The sequence below is a fragment of the Mobula birostris genome, chromosome 2 (genome assembly GCF_030028105.1).
Source record: "Mobula birostris isolate sMobBir1 chromosome 2, sMobBir1.hap1, whole genome shotgun sequence".
NCBI classification, from domain to species: Eukaryota; Metazoa; Chordata; class Chondrichthyes; order Myliobatiformes; family Myliobatidae; genus Mobula; species Mobula birostris.
The window spans coordinates 47,755,681-47,782,829 of NC_092371.1; the positions used below are offsets into that span (position 1 = coordinate 47,755,681).

Consider the following 27,149-nt stretch of genomic DNA (forward strand, 5'->3'; position numbering starts at 1 on the left):
AATAATATAACCTAAAATTGGGTAGAGCAAAGCCTCCATTCTTCTTAATTTTTTGAAGGTGAGCTTTATTTAATCGGGGTTTTCTGTTCTTCCATATATAGGAAGAAAGAATTGAATCTAAAGAATCAAAAAAAGGACAGGAATAAAAACAGGTACAGCTTGAAAAAGGTATATAAATTTAGGTAAAATATTCATTTTAGTAGAATTAATTTGACCAATGATAGAGACGCAACCAATTAGAAAGTATCTTTTTCACGTAATTCATTAAGGTTAGAACATTTTCTTTGAATAGATCTTTATAATTCTTAGTGACTATTACACCCAAATATGTAAATTTTCTTACAGTTTTAAAAGGAAGGTTAATATTGGATGGTATCAAATTATTTAAAGGAAACAATTCACTCTTATGTAAATTCAATTTATATCCTGAAAACTGACTAGAATTAGTCAGTAAAAGAAACATAGAGGATAAAGAAGTTGTAACATTAGATATAAAAAGCAATAGGTCATCAGCATAAAGCAAAACTTTATGAGTAGTACCCTTCCTTAAGATACCGGTCATATCTGTAGACTCTCGAAAGGCAATTGCTAAAGGTTCTAATACCAAATCTAAAAGCAAAGGGCTCAACAGACATCCTTGTCTGGTTCCACATTGGAGTTTAATTGGTTTAGAATTCTGGAATTTAGTAAGGACCCGAGCGGAAGGAGATAAGTAAAGTAATTTAATCCAAATAATAAAATTGGGCCCAAAATTACATTTTTCTAAGGTTTTAAGTAGGTAATTCCATTCAACTCGGTCAAAAACCTTCTCTGCATCCAGAGAAATCACACATTCCAATATTTCCTTGGATGGAGAATGCATAACATTTAACAATCGCTGATATTAAAATGGGAATATTGATTTTTAATAAATCCTGTCTGATCATCAGATATTATAAAAGGTATAATATTCTCGAGCCTATGGGCCAAAACTTTAGGTAGGATCTTAGCGTCAACATTGAGTAAAGAATTGGTCTATATGAAGAGCATTCAGTGGGATTCTTATTCTTTTTAAGAATAAATGAATGGAAGCTTCATAAAAAGACTGTGTCAACCTACCCGCCTTGAAGGAATCAGTAAGGGTAGAACATAAATGAGGTATAAGCAATGAAGCAAAAGCCTTATAAAATTCTTCAGAGAATCCGTCAGGTCCTGGAAATTTCCCAGAATGCAATGAAGGCATAGCCTCAATGATTTCCTCCTGAGAAATACGTTGATCCAACTGCTTTTGATTATCAACCGGAAGTCCAGGAATATTTAATTGGTCTAAAAATTGTTCATTGCAGTATTATCTTTAACAAAATCAGAACTATACTGTTTAGAATAAAATTCTCTAAAAGTGTCATTTATTTCAAAATGGTCAGTTGTCAAATCACCATTGGTTTTGCGAATTTCTTTATTTTGCCATTTAGCTATAAAGGTCTTCAATTGATTAGCCAATAGTTTACCAGTTTTTTTTCTCCATGTATATAGAATTGCCTTCTATCTTTTAAAAGTTGGCTTTCAGTTAGATACATTATAAGAAGATCATATTTTAGTTTTAATTTCAATACGTCTTTTGATTAGTTCAGGGTCTGGTGCCAAAGCGTATTTCTGGTCTATTGTTTCAATTGATTAACTAAGTCAGTTCTTTCTCTATTAGCTTTTTTCTTAACATATGCAGTATAGGAGATAATTTGTCCTCTAATATATGCCTTAAAATGTCCCAAATGATACGACTAGAAGTCTCTTCCAACATATTTTCTTCAAAAAAAAACAAGTAATTTGATTCTCCAGAAATTTTCGAAAGTCCTTATCAAATAACAAAGTCAAATTAAAATGCCAGGATCTGTTCATATGAGTGAAACCAGGAAGAATTAAGGATAGAAATACAGGAGAATGGTCACTAATGGAATCATTTGACTATCAATAAAAAAAAATCAATCCTGGTATAGGAATGATGGACTTGAGAGAAGAATGAATACTCCTTTTCTGCCAGGTGAAAAAAACGCCTGACATCAACAATATCACATTTCATTGAAAAGGATTGAATAAATAAAGCTGATTTATTAGGTGTGGCTGATTTAGGAGAAGAATGATCAATACTGGGTCTAGACAACAATTAAAATCTCCTCCCATCACTAAAGAATAAAGACTCAAATCTGGGAGGAATGAAAAGAAACGCTCAAAAAATCCTGGGTCATCCAGATCGGGGGTTTACACATTAGCAAATACAATTAATTTATTATCTAGTTTCCCTGACATAATGACAAATCGCCCATTAGGGTCAGAGATAACATTATGTTGAACAAAAGAAATTGTATTGTCTATAAAAATTGAGACCCCTCAAGATTTTGCTCTGAATGAAGAATGAAATTGTGAACCCCTCCACCGATTAAAAAGGTGTGCGTTGTCACAACTATGTACATGCGTTTCTGGTAGAAAAATAATAGGGGCCCTTTTTAATATAAGCAAAAATCTTATTGCGTTTCACAAGGTGTTTTCACATTAAGACTAAGTAAATTAATATTTCGATCTGTTTTAAAAACTAATTAACAGAAGTTAAAAGATCTGACCATAAATTATTAGAACCAGAGAACAAAGCATAAAGTAAGGTACTCAAACAGAAAATTTGGATGGTAGCCCAACCCAGCTTCCAGAGAAAAAAGAAACCCCGCCCCCCCCCCAGCCAAAAAAGCCGGCCAAAGAACAGACGGCGTGCTAAACCCTAAAGGCAACCCTTCCAAAGAAATCCTGCTGGCAAAACTCCAATCATTCAAGGATATTATGTTCCTACCAAGAGAAAACAGACAAAATAAACTTAGATCAGAAATCCAAAACATAAGAGGATTCATTTTAACAATTTCAAAATAAAAAAAATATATATATATAGAAAAACCTCAAAATTAATCTTCTGCTTTCAAAAACTTTTGTGTGTGTTCAACCGATCCCAGTCGTTTCTGCACACTATTTTTCTGAACGATTCTAAGGCGTTTGGGGAAGCAAAGGGAGGGCTTAAACCCTCTGTTATAAAGCAGCGATATAACTTCTTTATATTTGGCACGTTCAGCCATAACCTCCGTTGTATAGTCTTCCACGAATCTGATCATTTTCCTGTTGTAATCGATCATTCCTACTCGACAGATATGACAGATTAAAAGCTCCTTAGTATGAAATTCATGAAAACACAAAATAACCGACCTAGGTCGCTCCCCCAACTTTGGCTTCGGGGCTAGTGACCAGTGGGCGTAGTCCAATTTAGGCACAGGCGGCAATAAAACAGGGACTAGCTGCTTCAGAAAGCTTGCAAAGAACTGCGTGGGGTGGGCACCTTTAATTGATTCTTCAAGACCCAGAATACGTAGATTGTTCCTTCTGTTTCTGCTTCCAGGTTGGTAATCTTCTTTGTTAATTTTTCATTAGATAATGATAATTTTTTGCAGAGCTTACTCATGTCTTCTAAGTTCACTTCCAGTATCGACAAAGTTCCTTTATTCTTAATTCGCTTATCATGTTCGATTAGAGTTTGTTGAGTAGTGTCCAACTTGACATTAAGCTGTTGAAATTCCTCAGAAAGTTCTGTTCTTTGCTTTTTAAGAAAATCTCCAATTGATTCCAAAGTGGTTGGAGAATCATCTTCTTTTTCTTTTGCAGAGGCTTTGGTCTTTCTCAAAGACATAATAGAGCAATATTGAGATTTATAATAAGGTTCCAAAAAACTGGTAGGAAACAAAAAGTTAGGTAAGGTAGGAGCAAGTTCAAGAAGATGTTACCCCATCGGCTGCCAGCAGGGCTCTCAGATTGCCTTCCAATGGGAACAGTTCCTTTAGGATCTCATCTATTTTGAGCAAACAGTGGCAGTTAATTATTCTTTACAAGTCTATGTTTATCTGAGTTCTATTTGTTGTAGTTTCCCCTGCCAAATCACAATAGGACTGGCAGACTGGAAGGTACCTTCCCTCAGTAGCTCCACCAAACCAGAGTGTGGTTGGTGGATTAAAATGAAAGGCAATCATGTGGGCTGGAGTTATTGGAGGAATGTTGTGCACGCATCACTTTGGGAATGATGACGCTTTCATGGATTAGGCTGTAATACAGCAGGAATGCTATCATCTGCTGGAGATGGTTCAAAGCTTTAGATTTAGCCAGGTGAGGGAATTCACTGATGATTGTGCTGTTCAATGACATTCTTTTATTTGTACAGCTTGGCTACACTTGTGAGTGTAGATCTTCAGCAGCAATGTTATGTGTCACTGTACCTTTTGCTGTATCCATGGTTTTCAATATTTCTTGATATCTAATCTGGCTAATTACTAGTTTGTCAATTTACACTCAATGATGAAAGATACTGTCATCAGTTTTGTCAAGTGATATTTATTCACCAATATAGCCTGCTCACTGATGCCCAGTTATGCCCATCTAGGACTACTTAGCTTCATTCCTCTTAACAGCCATGATTTAAGAATGGACCAATTAGCTGAATTCTAGATGTGAGATCAGAGTGACTGTTCTTGAATCCGACGGAGCAATTGACCAAGTGTGACATCTGGTAATTCTGAAGGGGAAAACACTAAAATAGTTGGATTTATAACTCAAAAAATGCCTGTAATTGTTGCATATTCATAATTCCAGCCCCAGTGTATCACTGTAGGGGTTCCTCCGAGCATTGTTCTCAGCATAGCTATCTTCAGTTCCCAGGGTCTGAAGTGAAAGTGTTCACTGATGGTACAGTTTAGTTTAATTCCCAACTTGACAGCAAGTGCAACAGTCCATGTCTGGATAGGTACATGGAGCTTAGAAAAATAGAGGACTATGGGTAACCCTAGGTAATTTCTAAGGTAAGAACATGTTCGGCACGGCTTTGTGGGCCAAAGGGCCTGTTTTGTGCTATAGGTTTTCTATGTTTCTAAGTCAGCAGACAATGATTCCAGAAAACATTCAAGCATGAGCTGATGTGTCAAGCAATATTCATGCAACAGAAGTGTTAGGCAATACCTGTCTCCAGCAAGAAGGAGTCTTGATATTCTGTGATATTAATGTCTGAGTGGCCATCATCAGCTGGAGACTAGTCAGCATTATGTGGCTGCCGTAAAAGGTTAGAGGCAAGATATCCTGTGTTGTGTGGTGTGTTTTCTGACACCTCAAAACCTTTTCACCTTCTAAATCATTATAGTCACAGATGTTCTGGAATTCTGTCAACTTGCTTGAAACTCAATATCATCCAGAACAAAGCAGCATACTCCATCAAGCTAAATAAATATTCATTCCTTAAACACTGGTCTACAATGATTACAGTGAGCGTCACCAACAAAAGTTACTCCAGTTGCTCATCTAGGTTTTTTGCAAACACCTCCCAAGCACTCAATTTCTACCACCAAGAAAAGCAAAGGCAACAAAACCATTGGGACACCACCATTTAAAAGTTATGTACAATCCACACACTATGCCAGCTTGTAAATGTGTTCCAATTATCGTCATTGAATCTAAAGCCTAGAACTCCCTTCTCAACAGTCCACTGGCAATTAAAGATTAATGGTTAGCTCTATTTGTACAATATAATTTGTACATCAAAATGTATGGTGAAATGAGTCATTTTGTGTGAATCACCAACATAATTCAAGGAGTGTGCTGGGGCAGCCTGCAAATGTCACCATGCTGTTGGTGCAACCTTGACATCCCCACAGCTCACTAATTGTACGTGCTTGGAATCTGGGAGGAAAAGGGAGCTCCTGGAGGAAACCCATGTGGTCACGGGGAGAACGTACAAACTCCTTACAGGCAGCCGGTGGGAATTGAATCTCGATCGGCGCTGGTAATGTAAAGCGATTGCACTAACCTCTACACTACTGTGTGCCGTCATTAGAAGAAATATATTCATAAAAAGGAAACGTAGCCACCACCATCCCTTATACTTTAGAGATGAGCGATAAATGCTGATCTTGTCAGTGATACCCAGATCCAAAATAATCTATTTTGAAAAAGTAGCGTGCTTTACAGTACAACATTTGAAAGGCTGGTTTAGTGAAATCTTATGTTATTTTCTGTTCCATGAGTGCAATTTTTTTTTCAGCTAATGCCGTTTTAATTGTTTTAAAGCATATCCATTTTCACTTGGACAAGATCAACTTTTCTTTTATTTCTTTTTCAAACTGTGAGGTCAGCAGCTCTTTCTGCATCCTCAAAGAAGGATTCGTAACTAATTCTGTATTTTTACACAGGTAACCATTCTGGGGAAGATGGTATGGCTAAGCTTTGCATCGAATATGACAGAGACTCTGCAAGCACAAGAAGGAAACCCACAAGTCTCCTTGATGCTTTAGAACATAGTGAAACGAACACTGATGAAGGGACATCCCTAGGTGAGAAAAAGGTAGGATATGCCCTCGAATGAAATATTTTACAATACCATTTGCACCTTACCAACACAAATGTTCTCTAGTACCCAGTATGTTTCTGTAAAGTAAGTATTTCTGAAAATGTAGGTTATTTTTACCTGATCATTCCAAAAAATTCACTCTCCTTGAAATGTTAGTATTAACTGCCTGTATTTAATCGGCCAATTAGCTCAACTTGTTTTTCTCTAAAAATGCATTTGAGAGAGAAAGCATGATTTAGTTTTCGCTATTATGGTTACACGTGGCCAAGTGGTTAAGGCGTTAGTCTAGTGATTTGAAGGTCGCTAGTTCGAGCCTTGGCTGAGGCAGTGTGTGTGTCCTTGAGCAAGGCACTTAACCACACATTGCTCTGCGACGACACTGGTGCCAAGATGTATGGGTCCTAATGCCCTTCCTTGGACAACCGGTGGCATGGAGAGGGGAGACTTGCAGCATGGGCAACTGCTGGTCTTCCATACAACCTTGCCCAGGCCTGCGCCCTGAAAACCTTCCAAGGCGCAAATCCATGGTCTCATGAGACTAACGAATGCCTATATATTATGGTTAACAAATCAAATATCTTTCCTTCTCGCTGTCTAGTATTTTCCATCATTGTATTTGTACTGTCACCCTTCACAGAGCGATGTTTCCTTCCTCACCCAATGATAACCCACTCATCAAGTCTACACTAAGTTCTTTGAAAAGCATTCCAATTAGTCTCACTCCCCATTTCCTTTCAAGGTACAAAGGGTCAAATGAGATTGATGTATGTAAACTTGCTAATATTAGTAATTAATGTTGGTATATTTTTAATTTTACTTGTAAAAGGTCTGCTGGATTCATATGCCCCCATTCTAAGTTACTAAATTACTACAGATGCATGTGATAGTTTTAATCTTATAGGAACCCCTTCATTCTGGAGTGATCTGTATGGAATGGAAGGTAGCAAAATTAAACTGTTTTGCTGATCAATTAGTGAAGAAGAGGGAAATATTCATCATGTTACTTGACATCAAAAGGGTGAAAAATACTAGCATTTATCACTGAGGGAGTGGAAATGATGTTTCCGGAAAATTACTATCATAAAGGTGAACAATGTTATGAAAAGCAAATAGTGTATCATAAATCCAATAGAATTTCTTGAAGGTGTAGTAATAGGAGTAATCCAAGTGTGAATAGGTGTTTGGTTTATGCATTCAGAAGAACTCAATTTTGATTTGTGACTTATTATCTCAATGTCATAATGTAATTCTTCTCAATCATAGGTCATTGGATTTTTATTTGGTATTTGAAAGCATGACACATCAAATGTTAAAGCATAAGATTAAGGCCCTTAGGATGGGGCTATTAATAGTAATTTGCTAGATATAAACCCTTTCTTCATGGCTGTCCTTCAGAATGTTAGCTGGCCTGATTCCAGACCAGTTCTGAGGTGAGTGATGAAACTAATGTAGCAACTGCAAATTCTTCCTTCGGTTTGTTAGAAGATGGGTAGTTGATTCACTTGTGAGGTGGTGTACTCCTGCTTCTAATCCAGGATCTTTGTGTGAATTACTGGAGGCTACCCAGATGGAATAATTTGTAGCATTTTGGCTGCAACTGAGAATCTGTGGTTCAATTGTTGGATACTGATGGCATGAACATCGATTTCTCTAATTTCCAGTAATTCTTCCCACCGTTCTTCACCATTTCCCATTCTTGTTTCCCTCCCACACCTTCTCTTCTTACCTGCCTATCACCTCTCTCTGGTGCTCCTCCCCCTTCCTTTTCTGCCGTGGTCTTCAGTCCTCTTCTAACAGTCACTCTTCCTTAGTCCTTTATCTCTTCCACCCATCAACTTCCCAGCTCTTTACCTCCCACTTACTCCCACCAACCACATCGTTCCCTCTCCTTCCCCCCCCATCCCTTTTGTGCTTTCCGCAAGGGTCACTCCCTTATGTGACTCCCTTGTCCATTCGTCCCACCCCACTGATCTCCCTCCTGGCATTTTTTTTTTGATTATGAAGACACGTAGTCCTCTTTTATTGTCATTTAGTAATGCATGCATTATGAAATGATACATTATTTCCTCCGGTGTGATATCATAAAACACAGGACAAACCAAGACTAAAAAAATTGACAAAACCACATAATTATAACATATAGTTACAAACAGTGTAACAACACCATAACTTGATGAAGAAGTCCGTGAGTAAAGTAAAGTTCAAAGTTTCTCAAATGTCCCACATTTCACGCAGACGGGAGAAGGAAGAAAAACTCTCCCTGCCATGCTGACCACAATCCAACACTGAGTCATCCGAAAACTTCAAGCTCTGATCAGCTGTCCGACACCGAGTACTGAGCGCCATCTCTGTCCGAACGATTTGACCTCCTTCTTGGTCGCCAAAAGCAGGCAAGGCCAAGGATTTTGAGGCCTACCCTCCAAAAGATTTCCGACCACACAGCATTTATCCTTGCAAGCAGAGCAAGTGCTACACTTGCCCCTATACCCCCTCCCTCACTACCATCCAGGGCCTTAAATGGTCCTTTTAGGTGAGGCGATACTTCACCTGTGAGTCTGTTCGGGTCATCTACTGTACCCAGTGCTCCCGGTGTGGCCTCCTGTATATCGGTGAGACCTGGCGTAAATTGGGAGATCACTCCAATTCGCGCAGTCCACCAGGAAAAGCAGGATCTCCCAGTAGCCATCCATTTTAATTCCACTTCCCATTCCCATTCCAGTATGTCCATCCATAGCCTCCTCCATTGTTGAGATGAGGCCACACTTAGGTTGGACCTTATAACACCTTATATTCCATTTGGGTAGTCTCCAGCCTGATGGCATGAACATTGATTTCTCAAACTTCTGGTAATGCCCCCCCCCTTCACCATTTCCCATCCCTTTATCCCTCTCTCATCTCTCATCTGGTCCAGTCATTGCCTCCCTTTGGTGCTCCTCCCCCCTTTCCTTTCTTCCATGGTCGTCTTTCTCTTACACCAATCAACTTCCTAGCTCTTTACTTCATTCCTCCCCTTTTGGGTTTCACCTATCACCTTGTCTTTCTGTCTCCCTTCCCCATCACCTTTTAAATCTACCCTTCAGCTTTTTTACTCCAGGGTTTCGACTGTACTCTTTTCCATAGATATTGCATGGCCTGTTGAGTTTCTCCAGCATTTTGCGTGTGTTGCTTGGATTTCCAGCATCTGTAGGTTTTCTCTTGCTTGTGATTGGATTACCTATCGCCTGCCATCTTCTACTTCTTTCTCCACTCCTGCCATCTTGTACTTCTTCCTCCACTCCTGCCACCTTATTCTAACTTCTTACCCCCTTCCTTTCCAGTCCTGATGAAGGGTCTCGGCCCAAAAAGTTGGGATTGTGTGTATTGCACTAGATTTCCAGCATCTGCAGTACCTCTTTTGTGTGTGATTTACTTCGCCATTGCAAAGTCTCTTCGAGGAATGCCTACCCTGATGAAGTTTAAATCTTCTCTTCAACAGGAGCTCAGTGAGAGCCTCTCTCATTGCTCCTCCACTGGAATCTCTGCTGCTTTCCGATTCTTCGACCACGTGCTCACTCAGATTCACTATTACAGCCACTATCTTTCCTGGGAACTCATCTCTGCTGCCATCTTATATCATGTGGCTTCCAGCTCCATTTCTGGGAGTCTCAGTTTGAACCCAGCAAGAATCCCAAGTACCTGTGTTTGATTGACTGTTTCTCCTGCCGCTGCTCCCTCCAGACTCGATGCACCACCCTCACTGCTGTGCGAAGGTATCTGCAAGCATTCTCCCATTCTCTACCACAGCTCCGAGCCTCACTTTTCACTGCCTGCCGTGGACCTCTCCAACACTTCATCCTCTGCTGAATCCACACCTCCAACCGCTGATTCTTCTCCTTCCTTGCGTCCACTAAGCATTGGGAGCCTGTAGCCCCTGCCTCCTTCAGCCTGGACCCTGGCCTTCTGCAAGCTGCTGACTCTGCTGCCTCCAGCTCAGGCTCAAACTTTGGAATCAATTGTCTCCATACTGTGGACACTGGCGTCTCCAACTCCAGTACTGAACTTGGCCCCCTCAAAACCGCAGACCTCGCTATCACCAGCTCTCTCTTCGACCTATTCACCAGCTGCTTTCAAACCGCAGATCCCACTATCTCCAACTCACGCTCCAGCTCTAACCTCAGCCACCTCCTTCCACAAGCCGAGACCTTTCTCACTGCTACTGGGTCCCGTGGTTCCTCTTCCGCCACCATTACTTCACACCAACCCCGGGTCTCCTAGACTGCTCTCCACCGTTCTTCCGCTACCTCAATCTTCTCCCCACCCAACGTTCCCAGACCACCCCCACCCCACCCCCTCCTCTGACCCCTCCAACTCTCAACCCACCCCAACCCTAGCTCTAACCCCTGCTGTGTTTTCACCACCACCTCCAACCTCCCCTTCTCTGCAGCAGAACATTCTGTTCTCAGTAAGGGCCTTACCTTTGTCCCCTCCGCCCACTCTCAGTGAGTTCTGTGCCTGCCATAACACTGAGTTCTTCTTTCATCGCCTCCATATCCATACCTACTTCTTTGGCAAGGCAAGGACTTTCCAGCCTGTACCAATGACCCCTCTTCCTGTTTTTAAACCTCCTCCTCTTCTTAGACAACCCGCTCTGTTCTTCTGCCTGCTCTGGATCTTTTTATCCCTAACTGCTGATGAGACATCAACCATCTCAACTTTACTACTTCTCTCTCCAATTCAAACCTCACTCCCTTCGAATGCACTGCTCTCCAGTTTCCATATTAATACCAACCTTTCCATCAAACCCTCAGATAAGTTGGGGGGGGGGGTTGCTGTAGTAGTCTGGTGGACTGAGTCCTACAATGCTGAGGCCAGAGGACAATTCTCAGATACCACCTCTTACTTACCCCTTGAACAGGATCCCACTAAGGAGCACCAGGCCATTGTCTCGGGCACCATCACTGACGTCATCAACTCTGAGGATCTCCCATCCACTGCCAGCGACTTCATAGTTCCCTTACCTTGCAGCTCCCATTTCTATCTCCTACCCAAGGTCCACAAACCTGACTGTCCAGGTAGACCCAATGTTTCTGCCTGCTGCATCTGGCCCACTGCACTCATGTCTGCATACCGTGACTCTATTTTATCCCCTTTGGTTCAGTCCTTTCCTACCTATGTCCATGACACTTCACACGCTTTCGATCTCTTCAACGACTTTAAGTTCTCTGGCCCCGACTGTATCATTTTCGCTATGGATGTCTAGTCCCTGTACAATTCTATCCCCCGTCAGAGGGCCTCAAAGCTTTCTTTCTGGACAATAGACCCAACCAATTCCTCTCCATCACCACTTTCCTCTATCCGTCAGAACTGATCCTCACCCTCAAAAATTTCTCCTTCGGCTCCTCCCACTTTCTTCAAATTCAAGGTGTAACCATGGGCACTCGCGTGGTCCCAGTTATGCCTGCCTTTTTGTCGGCTATATGGAACAGTTTATGTTCCAAGCCTACACCGGCGTAATTTCTCAGCTCTTCCTATGTGACAATGACGACTGCATTTGTGTAGCTTCCTGCAACCATGCTGAGCTCAGCAGTTTCATCAACTTTGCCGCCAACTTCCACCCTGCCCTCAAATTTACTTGGTCCATTTCTGACACCTCTCTCCCCTTTCTCTTTCTTTCTGTCTCCATCTCTGAAGACAGTCTATCCACTGACAACTTTTATAAACCCACTCACTCTCACAGCTTTCTTGATTCTACTTCCTCCCAACCTGTCACTTGTAAAAATGCCATTCCCTTTTCTCAGTTCCTCTGTCTCTGCTGCATCTGTTTTCAGGATGAAGTTTTTCATTCAAAAACAACTGAGATGTTTTTCAAAGAAAGTGGCTTCTGTTCCTTTACCATCAACGCTGCTGTCACCCGCATTTCTTCCATTTCGCACACATATGACCTCATCAGGAATAGGTTTCATATAACCATATAACAATTACAGCACGGAAACAGGCCATCTTGGCCCTTCTAGTCCATGCCGAACTCTTACTCTTACCTAGTCCCACCAACCTGCACTCAGCCCATCACCCTCCATTCCTTTCTTGTCCATATATCTATCCAATTTAACTTTAAACGACAACATAGAATCTGCCTCAACCACTTCTGCTGGAAGCTTGTTCCTCACAGCTACCACTCTCTGAGTAAAGAAGTTCCCCCTCATGTTACCCCTAAACTTTTGTCCTTTAACTCTCAACTCATGTCCTCATGTTTGAATTTTCCCCACTCGCAATGGAAAAAAGCCTATCCATGTCAACTCTATCAATCCCCTTCATAATTTTAAACACCTCTATCAAGTTCCCCCTCAACCTACGCTCCAAAGAATAAAGACCTAACTTGTTCAATCTTTCTCTGTAACTTAGAAGATGAAACCCAGGCAACATTTTAGTAAACCACCTCTGTACTCTCTCAATTTTATTAACACCTTTCCTATAATTTGGTGGCCAGAACTGTACACAATACTCCAAATTTGGCCTTACCAATGCCCTATACAGTTTCAGCATTACATCCCAACTCCTATACTCAATGCTTTGATTAATAAAGGCCAGCATACCAAAAGCTTTCTTCACCACCCTATCCACATGAGATTCCACTTTCGGGAAACTATGCACCATTATTCCTAGATCCCTCTGTTCTACAGCATTCTTCAATGCCCTACCATTTACCATGTATGTCCTATTTTGATTAGTCCTACCAAAATGTAGCACCTCACATTTTTCAACATTAAACTCCATCTGCTATCTTTCAGCCCACACTTCTAACTGTCCTAAATCTCTCTGCAAGCTTTGAAAACCTACCTCATCATCCACAACGCCACCTATCTTAGTATCATCTGCGTACTTGCTAATCCAATTTACCACCCCATCATCCAGATCATTAATATATATGACAAACAACATTGGACCCAGTACAGATCCCTGAGGCACACCACTAGTCACCGGCCTCCACTCTGACACACAGTTATCCACCACCACTCGCTGGTGTCTCCCATCTAGCCATTGCTGAACCCATTTTACTACTTCCATATTAATGCCTAATGATTGAACCTTCCTAACTAACCTTCCGTGTGGAACTTTGTCAAAGGCCTTACTGAGGTCCATATAGACAACATCCACTGCTTTACCCTCGTCAACTTTCTTAGTAACCTCATTAAAAAATTCAATGAGATTTGTCAAACATGACCTTCCGCGCACAAATCCATGTTGACTGTTCCTAATCAGACTCTGTCTATCCAGATAATTATATATACCATCTCTAAGAATATTTTCCATCAATTTACCCACCACTGAAGTCAAACTCACCGGCCAATAATTGCCAGGTTTACTCTTAGAACCCTTTTTAAACAATGGAACCACGTGAGCAATATGCCAATCCTCCAGCACCATCCCCATTTCTAATGACATTTGAAATATTTCTGTCAGAACCCCTGCTATTTCTACACTAACTTCCCTCAAGGTCCTAGGGAATATCTTGTCCGGACCCGGAGACTTACCCACATTTATATTCTTTAAAAGCCCTAGTACTTCCTCTTCTTTAATTGTCATACTTTCCATAACTATCCTTCTTGTTTCCTTTACCTCACACAATTCAATATCCTTCTTCTTAGTGAATACTGAAGAAAAGAAATTGTTCAAAATCTCCCCCATCTCTTTTGGCTCTGCACATAGCTGTCCACTCTGATTCTCCAAGGGACCTATTTTATCCCTCACTATCCTTTTGCCACTAACGTAACTGTAGAAACCCTTCGGATTTACAAACCCCATTTCCAGAAAAGTTGGGATATTTTCCAAAATGCAATAAAAACAAAAATCTGTGATACGTTAATTCACGTGAACATTTATTTAACTGACAAAAGTACAAAGAAAAGATTTTCAATAGTTTTACTGACCAGCTTAATTGTAGTTTGTAAGTGTACACAAATTTAGAATTTGATGGCTGCAACACACTAAATGAAAGTTGGGACGGAGTTAAAATAAGATTGAAAAGTGCACAGAATATTCAAGTAACACCGGTTTGGAAGACTCCACATTAAGCAGGCTAATTGGTAGCAGGTGAGGTATCATGACTGAGTATAAAAGTAGCATCCATCAAAGGCTCAGTCTTTGCAAGCAAGGATGGGTCGTGGCTCACTCCTTTGTGCCAAAATTAGTGATAGAATTGTTAGTCAGTTCAAAAGGAACATTTCTCAACGCAAGATTGCAGAGGATTTAGGTCTTTCAACATCTACAGTATATAATATTGTGAAAAGATTCAGAGACATCTCAGTGCGTAAAGGGCAAGGTTGGAAACCACTGTTGAATGCGGTGATCTTCGAGCTCTCAGGCGGCACTGCCTAAGAAACCGTCATGCTACTGTGACAATTATAGCCACCTGTGCTCGGGAATACTTTGGAAAACCATTATCACTCAACACAGTCCGTCGCTGCATCCAGAAATGCAACTTGAAACTGTATTACGCAAGGAGGAAGCCATACATCAGCTCTATGCAGAAACGCCAGTGAGTTCTCTGGGCCCGAGCTCATCTCAGATGGACCAAAAGACTGTGGAACCATGAGCTGTGGTCAGATGAGTCCACATTTCAGCTCATTTTCGGAAAAAACAGGCGTCGAGTTCTCCGTGCCAAAGATGAAAATGACCATCCAGGTTGTTATCAGCAAAAGGTGCAAAAGCCAGCATCTGTGATGGTATGGGGGTGCATCAGTGCCCACGGCATGGGTGTGTTGCATGTATGTGAAGGTACCATTGACTCTGAGGCGTATATTAGGATTTTAGAGAGACATATGTTGCCATCAAGGCGACGTCTCTTCCCGGGACGTCCATGCTTATTGCAGCAGAACAATGCCAGACCACATTCTGCACAGGCTACAACAGCGTGGCTTTGTAGACACAGAGTGCATGTGCTTGACTGGCCTGCTGCCAGTCCAGATCTATCTCCTAGTGAAAATGTATGGTGCATCATGAAGAGGAGAATCAGACAACGGAGACCACAGACTGTTGAGCAGCTGAAGTCTTATATCAAGCAAGAATGGACAAAATTTCCAATTGCAAATCTACTACAATTAGTATCCTCAGTTCCAAAACGATTAAAAAGTGTTATTAAAAGGAAAGGTGATGTAACACAATGGTAAACATGCCTCTGTCCTAAATTTTGTTGAGTGTATTGCAGCCATCAAATTCCAAATTTGTGTATATTTACAAAATAGTAAAATAGGTCAGTAAAACTATTGAAAATCTTTTCTTTGTACTTTTGTCAGTTAAATAAAGGTTCACGTGAATTAACATATCACAGATTTTTGTTTTTATTGCATTTTGGAAAATATCCCAACTTTTCTGGAAATGGGGTTTGTATTTTCACCTTACTTGCCAAAGCAGCTTCGTATCTTCTTTTAGCTTTTCTAATTGCTTTCTTAAGATTCTTTTTACATTCTTTATATTCCTAGAGTACCTCATTAACTCCAAGCTGCCTGTATTTATTGAAGATCCCCCTCTTTTTCCGAACCAAGTTTCCAATATCCCTTGAAAACCATGGCTCTCTCAAACTTTTAACCTTCCCTTTCAACGTAACAAGAACATAAAGATTCTGAACCCTCAAAATTTCACCTTTAAATGACCTCCATTTCTCTATTACATCCTTCCCATAAAACAAACTGTCCCAATCGACTCCTTCTAAATCCTTTCGCATCTCCTCAAAGTTAGCCTTTCTCCAATCAAAAATCTCAATCCTAGGTCCAGTCATATCCTTCTCCATAATTACACCGAAACTAATGGTATTGTGATCACTTGACTCAAAGTGCTCCCCAACACATACTTCGGTCACCTGCCCTCTCTCATTCCCTAACAGGAGAGCCAACACTGCCCCTTAGCTAGTTGGTACCTCTATGTACTGCTCCAAAAAACTATCCTGCACACATTTTACAAGCTCCAAACCATCCAGCCCTTTTACAGAATGGGCTTCTCAGTCTATGTGTGGAAAATTAAAATCTCCCACAATCACAACCTTGTGCTTACTACAAATATCTGCTATCTCCTTACAAATTTGCTCCTCCAGTTCTCGGTCCCCATTAGGTGGTCTATAAAACACCCCTATAAGCATCACAACACCTTTCCTATTCCTCAATTCCACCCAAATAGCCTCCCTAGATGAGTCCACTAATCTATCCTGCCAGAGCACCGCTGTTATATATTCTCTGACAAGCAATGCAACACCTCCCCCTCTTGCCCCTCCTATTCTATCACACTTGCCAACTCACAAGTTTCCACATTCAGCATGTAATTCTCCATAACTTCTTCCTTCTCCAGCAGGATCCCACTGTCAAGCACATCTGCTTTCCGCATAGATCGCTCCTATGTGGCTCCCTTGTCCGCTCATTCCTCCCCACTGATCTCCCTCCTAGCACTTATTCTTACAAGTGGAACAAGTGCCACACCTCCTCCCCCACTACCATTCGGGGCCCGGAACAGTCCTTCCAAGTGAGGTCACACTTCATCTGAGGGTCTGTTGGGTCATCTACTATGTCTAGTGCTCCAGGTGTGGCCTACTGGAGGAGAGACCCGACATAGATTGGGAGACTACTTCGTCGAGCACTTTTGCTTCGTCTGCCATAAAAAGTGGATTTCCTGGTTGCCACCCATTTCAACTCTACTTGCCATTTCCTTCCTTTTCAAATCTTTTTATTGTAATATTATACAAAAGAAATAACACGAGTACATTGAAGTAACAACACTTACAATGTCTCAAAAAAGACATTATCTTAAAGATTGAAAAAAAATTTGTGATAACAAAAAAAACCTACTAAGCAGAAAAGTGAGAAAAAAAAGAACCCATTAGGTGTACAACCCCAGAGCCATGCGTCATAGAAAAAGCTTCTAAAAATAAACATCAAACCACCAGCAAGAAAAGAAAATATACCAAAAAATTTACAATTAGATCATGGAAAAAATCTATCAATTAGCTCAAATGATAATAACGAGCAAAAGAGCCCCATCTTTTCTCAAAATCAAATAAAGGTTCACAGGTTCGACTTCTAATTTTCTCCAAACTAAGACATAGCATCACTTGAGAGAACCATTGTGACAAAGTGGGAGCTGATGTATCCTTCCACTTCAACAAGATGGCCCTCCTAGCTATCAATGTAACAAATGCAATAACGTGTTGGTCAGACACAGAAATACCATGAATACTTTGAGGAATTATTCCAAAAAGCACAGTTAATTTATTAGGTTGTAGATTAATTTTAAGTGCTTTAGAAATTGTTGAAAAAACCGATTTCCAGAACTGTTCCAATATAGAACAAGATCAAAACATATGTGTCAGTGTAGGTATCTCAGTTTTACATCTATCACAATAATGATCAACATTAGAAAAGATTTTAGAAAGTCTCTCCTTCGTCAAATGATAACAATGTACAATTTTAATTTGAATCAATGAATGGCCAGCACAAATTGAAGAAGAGTTAACCAGCTTCAAAATCCGCATCCAATCCTCAATCATAAAAGTCAAATTGAGTTCCTTTTCCCAATCCTGTTTAATCTTAGATAAAGGACGCTTGTCCCATTGTAATAATAAATTATAAATTCTTCCAATAGAACCATTGAACGAATTACTTAAATATTTTTGTAAAAAATGTCTAATTTGAAGGTATTGCAGAAAGTGTGAGTATGAAAGAGAATATTTATCAATTAATTGTTCAAAAGACATCAATCTATCTTCTTTAAATAAATGCAAAAAAGAATTAATACCTTTATTTTTCCAAAGTAGAAAAATTGGATCACTCAAGAAGGCTTAAAAAATTAATTTTGATAAATTAAACTACAAAGTTTAAATATTTTAAGATTAAAAAAATTGCGGAACTGGAGCCAAATTTGTAAAGAATACTTAATCACAGGATATAGGTTTAAATTAACAACTTTAGCTAATTGTATAGGTAAAGCAGCTCCCAATAATAACGAGGTTAAATAAAACTGTTTTATAACTTTCATTTCCAGGTCTACCCAAATAGGCCGATCACTCTTATTAACCCAATATAAAAAGGCATGTATCGCACATTAACAGCCCAATAATACATTCTTAGATTAGGCAAAGCAAGACCTCCATCTTTTTTCAATTTTTGTAAGTGACATTTACTAATTCTTGGTCTTTTATTATTCCAAATAAAAGATAAAATAATAGAATCAATCCGATCAGAAAAACTTCCTGGTCAAAAAACAGGGATATTCTGAAATAAATATAAAAATTTTGGCAAAATCATCATTTTAGCTATATGAATACGACCAACAAGTGAAAATGTAAGTGGACTCCATCTACTAAATAAATACTTCATAGAGTCTACTAAAGGAACAAAGTTGGCTTTATAAAGATCCTTATATTTTTTAGTAATTATAATACCTAAATATCTAAAAGAATCCGTGACTTTAAAAGGAATATTATCATATATAGAGACAGAATCATTTAAAGGAAACAATTCACTTTTACTAAAATTTATTTTATATCCTGAAAAACCTCCAAGTTCATTAAATAATTTTAGCAAGGCAGGAATAGATTCATCAGGATTAAATATATAAACCAATAAATCGTCAGCGTAAAGAGAGATTGTATGCATGGTCTCATTCACAAAAATCCCATGGATATTTTTAGACTCACGAAGAGCAATAGCAAGGGGTTCTAATATTAAATCAAACAACAAAGGACTTAATGGACAGCCTTGCCTTGTCCCCCGTGAAAGCTGAGATAAAGGAGACCTACAATTGTTAGTGACAACAGTAGCAGTAGGGGCTTTATATATCATTTTAATCCAATTATTAAAATAATCACCAAAGCCAAATTTCTCTAAAACATTAAATAAATATTTCCATTCGACTCGATCGAATGCTTTTTCAGATTCCAAAGATACAACACATTGTGGAGTTTTAAAAGAGGACAAATATATAATGTTAAATAGTCTCCGAACATTTGAAAAAGAATAGCAACTCTTTATGAAGCCTGTTTGATCTTTAAAATAATCTTATCCAAAATATTCTCCAACCGATTGGCCATTATCTTTGACAGAATCTTAGCATCGACATTCAGTAATGAAATAGGTCTATATGAAGCACAGTCAATGGGATCTTTATCTTTTTTAAGAATTAAAGAAATAGAACCCTCATAAAAAGTAGAAGGTAAGTCACCTTTCACAAAAGAATCCTTAAACATACGGAGAAAGCAACTTCCCAAATTTTTTATAAAATCTTACAGGATAACCATCAAGTCCCGGGGACTTACCAGATTGCTTTGAAAAAGTAGCTTTATGAATTTCGGCTTCAGTGATTAGAGCATCAAGAGTTTTTTGATCCTCAGCCGAGATTTTAGGAAAAACAATCTTTCGTAAAAAAGCATTCATTTCAGAAGAATCTAACGGACATTGAGATTTATAAAGTTCAGCATAAAAATCTTGAAAAATCTTATTAATTTCTTCACATTCCTGAGCCAAGGTACCATCTTTCCTTCAAATTTTCATGATTTGCCTTTTGACTGCAGCCATTTTTAATTGAGATGCGAGCAGTTTCTTATTTTTATCTCCAAACATATAAAATTGGCTCTTTAACTTAAGCAAATATCCTTCAATGGGATGAGTTAATAACAGGTTATATTGTGATTGAAGTTTCACCCTTTGTTTAAATAAATCAATATTGGGGGAAATTGCATAGATATTATCTAAATCTTTAATTTGTTTTGAAATTCTATCTAATTCTGCTTTAGTCTGTTTTTTAAGTTTGGCTGAATAAGAAATAATATGACCACATAAAAATGCTTTAAGTGTATCCCATATAATTAATTTAGACATACCCCCTATATCATTAAAAAGAAAAAAATTATATTATCTGGGTTTCAATGAAACTGACGAAGTCAGAGTTTTGCAATAATGTCTGAGACATGCGCCATGGTGGGCGGGCAAGAATGACATTATCATATTCAGAAGACAAACTCAGAGGGGCATGATCAGATATAGCAATAGTGTCATATTCACAATTTTTAACACTAGGCAAGAAGCGGGGATCGATTATAATATAATCGATCCTGAAATATTTTTTTTAAGCATGTGAGAAGAAAGAATATTCTCTGTTATCAGGATGGAAATACCTCCACAAATCAATCAACCCAAAATCAATCAAAAATGAATTAATAAATGACGCGGAACGATTTGGAAGTCGCTGATTAGTTGAGCTCTTATCAATCATAGGATTTAAGTGGCAGTTAAAATCCCCGCCCATTATTAACATATATTCATTTAAATCAGGCCGTAAAGCACATACCTTTTTAAAAAAGAAGGATTATCTAAGTTAGGACCATACAAATTAACCAAAACAACTTTTCTATTACAGATCGTTCCTTTAACAATTAAAAATCTACCATTAGAATCTGATTCAATATCCTCTTGAATAAATTTATTAGATTTAATAAAAATAGACACACCTTTTGTTTTACTCTGAGAAGTAGAGTGGAATTGCAAACCATTCCACCATCCAAAAAATCTATTTTGATCTCTCGCCCTGATATGTGTCTCTTGAGCAAAAATTATATCAGATTGGAATTGGTTAATAATTTTAAAAATCTTTTTTCATTTAATAGGATGACTCCAACCACGTACATTCCAATTTATTATATTAATCCATTTAAATACCATACTATAATTTTATTCTACTTTATACATGTGCAGAGCACATACCAATATGGGATGATCAGAAATGGCGGCAATGAAGAATACAACCAGATAGAAAATACGCATGCTCCAGAACCACCCAATGTGAAAGAGCCCCTAATTCTAATCCCACCCCCTTCCCGAAAATCCAAGAAAAAAGCAAGCAATCTATGATAGAGTTCAAAGCCACTGACCGCTCCGTCTGTATTTTTTTCCCTCCCCCCAGTTAGTAAAAAGAGTAGAGTGACATTGTAGAAAAGACAATAAAGTCTCAGCAAAGAAAAACATTTAGATTCCATCATCTAATAAACAAGAAAGAACCAAAATCAGGTTATCTCTTTAGAGAGAAAAACCTGCGGTATCTTTAAGTTTAACATTAATTCCCTAGAAAAACTTTAAATTCAATTATAAGATGTTATAATAAAACATTATTAAAAAATTAATAGTATATTTGACCCAGCTGAATTTTCAAAAATACAAATTAATAATATCATAAGTAATTAAACACTCCCAAATATATATATATATAAAGCCCTATTAGTAGGAAAAAACTACCAATTAGCAGATTAAAAAAGAAACAAAAAAAACCTCAAACCAAGTATTAAATTAAAGGAACAAATCCCCTTATCTTCTTCTCTGTCGAATGTTCAGATGATCATTTAGATGGTCATACTCGAGCCGTAAATCTTCCTGCCAAAGGAAAACCAACAATATGCAATAATGCAAACAACAGGAATTCTGCAGATGCTGGAAATTCAAGCAACACACATCAAAGTTGCTGGTGAACGCAGCAGGCCAGGCAGCATCTCTAGGAAGAGGTGCAGTCGACGTTTCAGGCCGAGACCCTTCGTCAGGACTAACTGAAGGAAGAGTGAGTAAGGGATTTGAAAGTTGGAGGGGGAGGGGGAGATCCAAAATGATAGGAGAAGACAGGAGGGGGAGGGATGGAGCCAAGAGCTGGACAGGTGATTGGCAAAAGGGGATACAAGAGGAACATGGGACAGGAGGTCCGGGAAGAAAGACAAGGGGGGGGGGAACCCAGAGGATGGGCAAGAGGTATATTCAGAGGGACAGAGGGAGAAAATGGAGAGTGAGAGAAAGAATGTGTGCATAAAAATAAGTAACGGATGGGGTACGAGGGGGAGGTGGGGCCTAGCGGAAGTTAGAGAAGTCGATGTTCATGCCATCAGGTTGGAGGCTACCCAGATGGAATATAAGGTGTTGTTCCTCCAGCCTGAGTGTGGCTTCATCTTTACAGTAGAGGAGGCCGTGGATAGACATGTCAGAATGGGAATGGGATGTCAGAATGGGAATAGGATGTGGAATTAAAACCTTCACAGCGATTGCGCAACCACCAACTGCAACACCTTCACAGCGATTGCGCAACCACCAACTGCAACGCCAGCCTTGAACTCCAGGCCGGGTCTTTATGTGCTGCTGTTGTGACTCCCATCTCCCCTTCCCCCACCAATACTCTACAACCCCGTCTCCTTCAGATCCCATCGTCAGCTCCTGGGTCCTCAGAGGCTCCATCTTCCTCTCACCCCAACCCTCCCCTCTCCATTGACACCCCCAGCCTCCCCCCTCCCCCCTCTGATCCCAGCTCTCATCCGTGCCGGGTCTTTACCAACCCCTCCGACCTTCAACTGTCGGAGGCAGAACGCTTGGTCCTCAGTAAGGTTCTCACCTTTGTCCCTCTTCGCCCACACCTCAGCGAGTTCTGTGTTCGCCACGATGCGGAACTTTTCTTCCACCGTCTCCGTCTCCGAGCCGAATTCTTCGGCAAGGACTCTTCCACCCCCACCGATGACCCCTTCTCCCGTCTTCAACCCTCCTCTTGTTCATGGACACCCCGCTCTGGTCTTCTGCCTGCTCTGGATCTCTTTATCGCTAATTGCCGACTGGACATCAACTGTCTCGACTTCACCGTACCTTGTTCCCATTCCAACCTCACTCCTTCCGAACGCTCTGCTCTCCACTCCGTCCGCACTAATCCTAACCTTATTATTAAACCCGCCGATAAGGGGGGTGCTGTTGTAGTCTGGCGTACTGACCTCTACCTTGCCGAGGCACAGCGACAGCTCGCGGATACCTCCTCTTATTTACCCCTCGATCGTGACCCCACTAAGGAGTACCAGGCCATTGTCTCCCACACCATCACCGACCTTATCTGCTCAGAGGATCTCCCATCCACTGCTACCAACCTTATAGTTCCCACACCCCGCACTTCCCGTTTCTACCTCCTACCCAAGATCCACAAACCTGCCTGTCCTGGCCGACCTATTGTCTCAGCTTGCTCCTGCCCCACCGAACTCATTTCTGCATACCTCGACACTGTTTCATCACCCCTTGTTCAATCCCTTCCGACCTATGTTCGTGACACTTCTCACGCTCTTAAACTTGTCGATGATTTTAAGTTCCCTGGCCCTCACCGCTTTATTTTCACCATGGATGTCCAGTCCTTATAAACTTCCATCCCCCATCAGGAAGGTCTCAAAGCTCTATGCTTCTTTTTGGATTCCAGACCTAATCAGTTCCCCTCTACCACCACTCTGCTTCGTCTAGCGGAATTAGTCCTTACTCTTAATAATTTCTCCTTTGGCTCCCCCCACTTCCTCCAAACTAAAGGTGTAGCTATGGGCACCCGTATGGGTCCTAGCTATGCCTGCCTTTTTGTTGGGTTTGTGGAACAATCTATGTTCCGTGCCTATTCTGGTATCTGTCCCCCACTTTTCCTTCGCTACATCGACGACTGCATTGGCGCTGCTTCCTGCACGCATGCAGAACTCGTTGACTTTATTAACTTTGCCTCCAACTTTCACCCTGCCCTCAAGTTTACCTGGTCCATTTCCGACACCTCCCTCCCCTTTCTAGATCTTTCTGTCTCTGTCTCCGGAGACAGCTTATCCACTGATGTCTACTATAAGCCTACTGACTCTCACAGCTATCTGGACTATTCCTCTTCTCACCCTGTCTCTTGTAAAAACGCCATCCCCTTCTCGCAATTCCTCCGTCTCCGCCACATCTGCTCTCAGGATGAGGCTTTTCATTTTAGGACGAGGGAGATGTCTTCATTTTTTAAAGAAAGGGGCTTCCCTTCCTCCACTATCAACTCTGCTCTTAAACGCATCTCCCCCATTTCACGTACATCTGCTCTCACTCCATCCTCCCGCCACCCCTCTAGAAATAGGGTTCCCCTGGTCCTCACCTACCACCCCACCAGCCTCCGGGTCCAACATATTATTCTCCGTAACTTCCGCCACCTCCAACGGGATCCCACCACTAAGCACATCTTTCCCTCCCCCCCTCTCTCTGCATTCCGCAGGGATCGCTCCTTACACAACTCCCTTGTCCATTCGTCCCCCCCATCCCTCCCCACTGATCTCCCTCCTGGCACTTATCCGTGTAAGCGGAACAAGTGCTACACATGCCCTTACACTTCCTCCCTTACCACCATTCAGGGCCCCAAACAGTCCTTCCAGGTGAGGCAACACTTCACCTGTGAGTCGACTGGGGTGATATACTGCGTCCGGTGCTCCCGATGTGGCCTTTTATATATTGGCGAGACCCGACGCAGACTGGGAGACCGCTTTGCTGAACATCTACGGTCTGTCCGCCAGAGAAAGCAGGATCTCCCAGTGGCCACACATTTTAATTCCACATCCCATTCCCATTCTGACATGTCTATCCACGGCCTCCTCTACTGTAAAGATGAAGCCACACTCAGGTTGGAGGAACAACACCTTATATTCCATCTGGGTAGCCTCCAACCTGATGGCATGAACATCGACTTCTCTAACTTCCGCTAGGCCCCACCTCCCCCTCGTACCCCTTCTGTTACTTATTTTTATGCACACATTCTTTCTCTCACTCTCCTTTTTCTCCCTCTGTCTCTCTGAATATACCTCTTGCCCATCCTCTGGGTCCCCCCCCCCCTTGTCTTTCTTCCCGGACCTCCTGTCCCATGATCCTCTCGTATCCCCTCTTGCCAATCACCTGTCCAGCTCTTGGCTCCATCCCTCCCCCTCCTGTCTTCTCCTATCATTTTGGATCTCCCCCTCCCCCTCCAACTTTCAAATCCCTTTCTCACTCTTCCTTCAGTTAGTCCTGACGAAGGGTCTCGGCCTGAAACGTCGACTGCACCTCTTCCTAGAGATGCTGCCTGGCCTGCTGCGTTCACCAGCAACTTTGATGTGTGTTAATATGCAATAATGAACAACTCTCCTTGTCTTCTTTAATTAGTCTCTCAATGAAATATACAAATGACCTTCATAAATCTTCTTTCCAAAATGCAAATAATATACAGATAGCCAAACAACCTTTCAGATAGTTCATTCAGCAGCGGCGTCAGTAACAGTGTCAGGTATAGCCTGAACAAAGTCCAGTGCAGCTTTTGAATCAAAAAAAGTACGAGGAGGAGAATTAGCAGGAAAAACTTTAATTCTTGTTGGGTACCTCAGAGAGGGAAACAGATTTTTTTATCATATGCCTGTTTCATTACAAGGGCAAATTTTGATCTTTGTTCCATTATCTCTCTTGGGTAATCTTCGTAAAAACGGAGCTCAGATTCCATAAATCTAAAAACTCTCTGTTTTCTTGCCTGTTGCATTATTTGATTTTTAATTTTAAAGTGATGAAAGCAAACCAGAACAGATCTTGGTTTACTAGAATCCTTCAATTTCGAAGTAAATGCCCTGTGTGCCCTTCTATAGCAGGCAGCTTCAATAAAATGGTAGGAAATAAAGTGTGAAAAAGTTTACCAAAGTAAGCAGTTAAATCTCCATCTTCAGCTCCTTCTTGCAGCCCAACAATTTGTGTATTCTTTCATCGAGACCTGGTTTCCAGATCTACAAACTTATTTTGATATCTTTCCAAACGAGTTGTAGCTTCAGACAACTTTTGCTTGTTATCTTCAATTCCACTTCATGTGTAATAACTTGAGTTTCCAGGTCTTTAAGTTTTCCCATAAATGACTTCATTTCATTACTGTTCTTTTCCAGTTAGTCTTTAATTGATCCATTCTGATCCTTAATTGAATTCAGTGTCCGAACGATATCTTCAGCCCACGATGGCATTTCATCAGATCTTTCCTTTTGCACCTTTACTTTCCTGTTACCTTTATCACTAGGTTCAGGTAAATTCTTCCCACTTCTCGGTGACATAGACATATTGTTCCCCTTCAATCAGCAAATAGAAGAGAGTAGTGGATACATGGAATGCTCTGCCCCAGAAGTCTGTGGAGGCCAAGTCTCTGGATGCTTTCAAGAAAGAGATGGATAGAGCTCTTAAAGATAGTGGAATCAAAGGTTATGGGGATAAGGCAGGAACTGGATACTGATTGTGGATGATCAGCCATGATCACAGTGAATGGTGGTGCTGGCTTGAAGGGCCGAATGGCCTACTCCTGCACCTATTGTCTATTGTCTATAAAAATTTTAAATTCAAAGTTTAAACTAGGGGGAGAGAAAGAAAACTAAAAGCAGCACAAAATTACTGCTACTCCATTTGCAGACAGGGGTGGTCCTCCTATTTGCCAATTCCATTCTGACATTTCAGTCCCTGGCCTCCTCTGCTGCCACGATGAGGTCACACTCGGGTTGGAGGAGCAACACCCTACATTTCTTCTGGGTAGCCTCCAACCTGATGGCATGAACATCAATTTCTTGAAATTTGTGCCTCCCCCCCTTCGCCATTCCCCATTCTTGATTCCCTCTCATGCCTTCTCTTTTTAACCTGCACATCACCTCCCTCTGGTGCTCCTCCCTTTCCCTTTCTTCCATGGTCTTCTGTCCTCTCCTCTCAGATTCCCCCTTCTCCCACTCTTTATCTCTTTCACCAATCAACTTCCCAGTTCTTTACTTCACCCCTGCTCTTCTCCCAGTTTCACTATCACCTGCCACCTTGTACTTCTTCCTCCCCTCTCCCCACTTTTTTATTTAAGTTTCTTCCACTTTCCTTTCTAGTCCTAATGAAGGGTCTCAGCACGAAACATCATCCATAGATGCTACCTGACCTGCTGATCTACTTTGTGTGGTCATCAACCATGAATGCTGCTTATATTT

At 40.8% G+C, this 27,149-nt stretch overlaps 1 protein-coding gene across 9 annotated transcripts in view; it reads left to right on the forward strand.

Moving 5' to 3' along the window:
- Window positions 1–27,149, forward strand: part of rtel1 (regulator of telomere elongation helicase 1) — a 182,808-nt gene that overhangs the window by 96,091 nt on the left and 59,568 nt on the right. For all 9 annotated transcript variants that reach the window (XM_072240347.1, XM_072240390.1, XM_072240382.1 and 6 more), the window contains one exon: window positions 6,237–6,388. In XM_072240347.1, the coding sequence (XP_072096448.1) occupies window positions 6,237–6,388 (152 nt within the window). The remainder of the gene's footprint in view (window positions 1–6,236; window positions 6,389–27,149) is intronic.